The 4606-nt window shown below is 54.0% G+C and overlaps 1 protein-coding gene across 1 annotated transcript; it reads left to right on the forward strand.

Moving 5' to 3' along the window:
• Positions 1 to 2944: 2944 nt before the first annotated feature.
• Positions 2945 to 4124, forward strand: LOC107298811 (avidin-related protein 1-like; the record flags this gene model as incomplete). The annotated part of the gene is made up of 3 exons (XM_015828173.1): positions 2945 to 3028; positions 3556 to 3757; positions 4004 to 4124. Coding segments are annotated over exons 1-3 (407 nt in total), but the record flags the coding sequence as incomplete, so codon positions are not given.
• Positions 4125 to 4606: the final 482 nt, after the last annotated feature.

Below are 4606 nucleotides of genomic sequence, written 5' to 3' on the forward strand. Positions count from 1 at the left end.
CAACGGAACCCAGCTGGTGGCTGCTATGCCAATAAAACAAGGCTTCTGTTGCCCCAGAAACGTTTCCTCCCTCCTCCGCCAGGGAATCCAGGTTCGAGGAGCTCTACGTCCAGCAGACCATGCAAAGCCCTCTGGCAGGCCTTCTTCCGCTGGGTTGCGCGCCTTGTGGTGCAAACTTCAGAGTCGCCTTTCCCGAGAGGACCACGGCCCGTTGAGCCCCGAGCCCCGGGGGCGTCGCGATCTGCCTGCCGGCGGGGCAATTGGACACTTTCCCGGTGCCCCGAGGTGCTTTTTCCTGCCGATGCCGTGAAGAGGGCAGGGCGAATGGGTAGCCCGGGAGGGCCGCAGGGGGGGACAGGGGCAGCCGGGGATGGAGGTTGAGCAGGAGTCTCACCACCCCCTGCCCCCCCCCCGCAACTCCTCTACCTTCGTGGGATTCCCATTCCCAGAAGAGCAGCAGTGGCCTGGAGGCCTGGATGCCCCCACGAGCTCCTTCGAGACTCCTGGGCAACCTGACGTCTAAGTTCAACTCACTCGCTCTCTGCCTCCCTCTCTCTCCCTCCCTCTCTTGTCTCCTGGTCGCTGCTGGTGATTCTGCCCAGCTCCATCTGGAGTCTTGGGGGAGAAGACCCAGGGAAGCAGCAGCTCTGCTCTTTGCCTCTTTCTTGTTCTTCTCCAACCAGGTCCTCCTGACAGCAGAACCAGTCTTACCTTTCCCTTCCTTGGACCACTGACCCAGCCAACCCCCCCCCCCCTTTCCTTTGCTTTTATCTTCTCTTCTGAGCATCTCTTCCAGTTGTGCCTCAGATTACCCATTTGCTGGTGCACCTGCCTGGTGACAGAATGGGCTACAAGAGGAAACAGGAGGAAGAGCCTCAAGAGAAGGGACTATCAGATGAAAAAAACTGTGTCCAAGGAAGAAATGAAATTTGAGGAAGAGTCTCAGACCTAATGACTTTCTTCCCTTTCAGGAAGATGAAGAGAGGGAGGTGGATTCAGCCTTGCAAAGTTCTGTTGTTGTAACTTTGTAATAAAAGTAATGTAAGTCGTAAATACATCAGAATTTCATTATACTTCATCATTGTTCCTGATGTGCTGAAGACAAATGCAGCTGGGTAACATCCCATAATAAGCATGGGGTGCACTTAGAGCAGCTGGGGTATGTGCAGAACTGCCTCACCCCAATGGGACTAGCTGGCCCCTCTCCTTCCAGTGGAAGCAGCCTAATTTGGATCCCATTGGCCAAAGAATTTCTGTTGCTGGGCTCCAGGAGAAGAGCCTTTTCTACTGTGCCCCCCCCAATAATATTCTACCATCAGAGGTGAGATTTTCCCACACACACACACACACAAACACACAAACACGATCCCGGCCTTCTGGAAGAGCCTGAAAACCTGGCTTAGCCACTCAGCCTGGGTCCCTAACAGGGTAGGGTAGCCTAGTGGTGTCTCATGGGGTAGACAAGATTCTTAGCCCCAGAATGTCCATCCCCTGGGTTTTTTTAACTTTTAATCTCTTTATTCTGGTTTCGTTTCTTTTTAGCACTTTTAAACTTTTATTACAATGTACGCCAACCAAAGTTGCTGTATTAGTGAGATGGGTGGCATAAAACCTTATCAAAATAAAATAAGATCTGAATTCTGGGACTGTTTTTTGACATGCTAAGGTGGAGCTTTTAGCCTCTGGACCTTTAAGCAAAATGCCACGTTACTTTTTCTTGTTCCTCTAACTGCTCCACTTGCAAAATTCTTGATTGCAAATCCAGTTGTTATAACTGAACCATTTGTGGCCAACCTCTTTGGCTTCTTCAGATAACTGTCGAAATAGTTTCTAGCTAACTGCTGAGCCTGTCTCGGGGTTCCACCTTAGGACCTCCCCCTAAGAAGGCACCTGGGCCTCTCATGGTAGCCAGCTGGACAGACTCATTATAAATGGAAGCCTATTCTTGATTCTAGACTTTTTAAGGGAAAGTTACAGTACTTAGTGCAGAGGAAAGGATACCCTTTGATTGAAGCCACATGGGTAAAATCTAGTGATGTAAAAGCCGACAGGCTCATTAATAAATTCTATGAGAAACACCCTAACAAACCAAGGGGCGACCCCTAACCTATGATTTTGTTTGAATTGCAGAATTTGTCAGAAAGTTTCTCCTTAGTTCTAGGTTGCTTCTTTTCTTGCTTAGTTTCCACCCCTTTCTTCTTGTCCTGCCTTCAGGTGCCTTGGAATATAACTTGATACCCTCTTCTTTGTGGCAGCCCCTGAGATATTGGAACCCTGCTATCATATCCCCCCTCGTCCTTCTCTTCATTAAACTAGACATACCCAATTCCAGCAACTGTTCCTTATATGCTTTAGCCTCCAGTCCCCTAATCATCTTTGTTTCTCTTCTCTGTACTCTTTCTAGAGTCTCAACATGTTTTTTACATCGTGGTGACCAAAACTGGATGCAGTATTCCAAGTGTGATCTTATCAAGGCATTGTAAAGTGGTCTTAATACTTCACGTGATCTTGATTCTATCCCTCTGTTAATGCAGCCTAGCACTGTGTTGTCCTTTATGGTAGCTGCAGCACACGGCTGGCTCATATTTAGGTGATTGTCCACTAGGACTCCGAGGTCCTCTCACAGTTACTACTTTTGAGCAAGGTACTTGAGGAGCATGAGGAGCAGGAGGTGAGTAAGAATGCCCGTGTTGGGTCAGAGGCGGTGGGGTTCCCGAGAAGTGCCCCCCCGCCCTCCTTGTTGCCCAAGTGCTGCTCAGCGCTCGCAGCAGGACCAGCGATTTCGCAGAAGCCTCCGCCCCTCGGACGGGGATCCCGCCCCTCCCAGCCGCTGGGGGTGGTGGAGGGAGGCGGCAGCTGAAAGGGAGGGGAGACCTGGTGCGAGCGGGGCTTTATAAGGGGCGTCCCGCCTGGGGCTGGCACGTCTAGATTCCTGGAGACCACCATGGCGATTGGCCTGGCAGCTCTGGGGCTCCTCGCTTTCCTGCTCGGCTGCTCGGGAACCTTTGCCGAACCCCAAAACTCGGAGGTCAGATGCGGGGTGGGAGGCGGAGGGTCCCAGCCGCCCGTGTGGAAAGCCCCCCCCCCCCACACACACACCAGCCTCTGCTCGGGTGGGCGGCAGGAGCAGCTGGTGGGAGCCGGGGGGGGCTGCGCAGAGGGTGCCGCTTCCTCGGGGTTGATCGCACCGGTGCCGTCGCGCTAAGAGGCCCTCGGTCTCCGACAGACAGTCGGCCGAGCGTGTCCTTCTCCGTGCTCGGCCGCGGCTTCGCAGCCTGCCGGCGGGGCTGATACTCTCGCTCGCTGCGCTGCTGGCAGAGCGATCCGCCCGCGGGGTGTCGTCCCGGACGCGGTCTGGCAGGCGCCTCGACCGACGGACTTTGGGATGGCCGCCATTCTCAGCCCGACGCGGCGTGGGCAGCCCGGGGATCGGGCACGTGTGAGCAGCGGGTGTTTTCAGATTCCCCGGAGAGAATGGAGAGTCTCTACCTGTTGGACACCTGGGCTTGGCTATCACCCTGACACGCTTTTCTCCCCTCTCCCGCTCTTTTTTAGTGCTCCCTGACCGGCACCTGGCAGAATGACCTGCTCAGCACCATGCAGATCAAGAACGTCAGTGACACGGGGGTGTTCAGCGGCGTCTTCAATACGGCACGACTGCGGTACTCCATACACGTCTTTCCATTGCCGCTGCAGGGCATCCAGCACGAGGGGCGCCAGCCCATCTTCGCCTTCACCTTCAGCGGGAACTTCTATGGTAGAGCCACTCAGTCTTTCTTGTGGAAGCAAATAGAACGAGAAGAAGGAATCAAGTGGATCTCCCCTTCCTGAGATCTGCCTCTTGCAGATTCTTTCACTGAATGTCCTCCCTCCTTCCCCCCGCCCATCAGATGGAGATGCCCAAATATTTTGGAGCCTATAAAACATTCACAATCTAAAGGTAGCATCGGTGAGTGGGGGTCTTTATGCGAAATATATCGGCCCCCCAACTTTGATCTGACAGGATCCACCGCCATCATTGTGGGCCAGTGTCTGGTGGACGAGAACGGAAAGGAACAGCTGAGGACAACCTGGTTGGTGCGTAGCTCGTGGGAAATCCCAGAAAAGGATTGGGAGGCGACCCGGTAAGGAAACGAAGGGGCTGAACTGCTGCACCCCCTAACTGGAAGGGCCCTGGGCACCTCTTCTTTCTCTCTCTGGGCTTTTGAAAGGGCGCCCCAATGGTTTGCCTCTCTCTGGGCAGCTCCTGCAGGAGAGGCTGGCATTTTGAATCTAGGAGACTCTGTTTCATCCACTTCCCCCACAAAGGAAGGCAGCAAAGCTTTTGAGCAGCTTCCCCAGGTCCTTCTCACTGACAAGTGTGGTTTGGATGGCACCACAGTCTGGGTTGCCCACAGCTGGCAACACTTGGAGAGTTGGCATTAATTGCTCTACTCAAATCGCAGAGCAGTAGCCCAGCACAGCCCCATATTTGTAGGGGGCAAAGAGGCCACCTGGGTGCCTTCCCTGAGCGAGCGCAAGGCCTGCAGCTCTGCTGCTCCACTCCAAAGAGGCCATTTTTGCAGCCACCTGGATGGAGCTGCTTGACGGGAAGCCCCCAAAGACC

The sequence above is a fragment of the Protobothrops mucrosquamatus genome, unplaced genomic scaffold, assembly GCF_001527695.2.
Source record: "Protobothrops mucrosquamatus isolate PMUCROS unplaced genomic scaffold, P.Mucros_1.0 scaffold4297, whole genome shotgun sequence".
NCBI lineage: Eukaryota > Metazoa > Chordata > Lepidosauria > Squamata > Viperidae > Protobothrops > Protobothrops mucrosquamatus.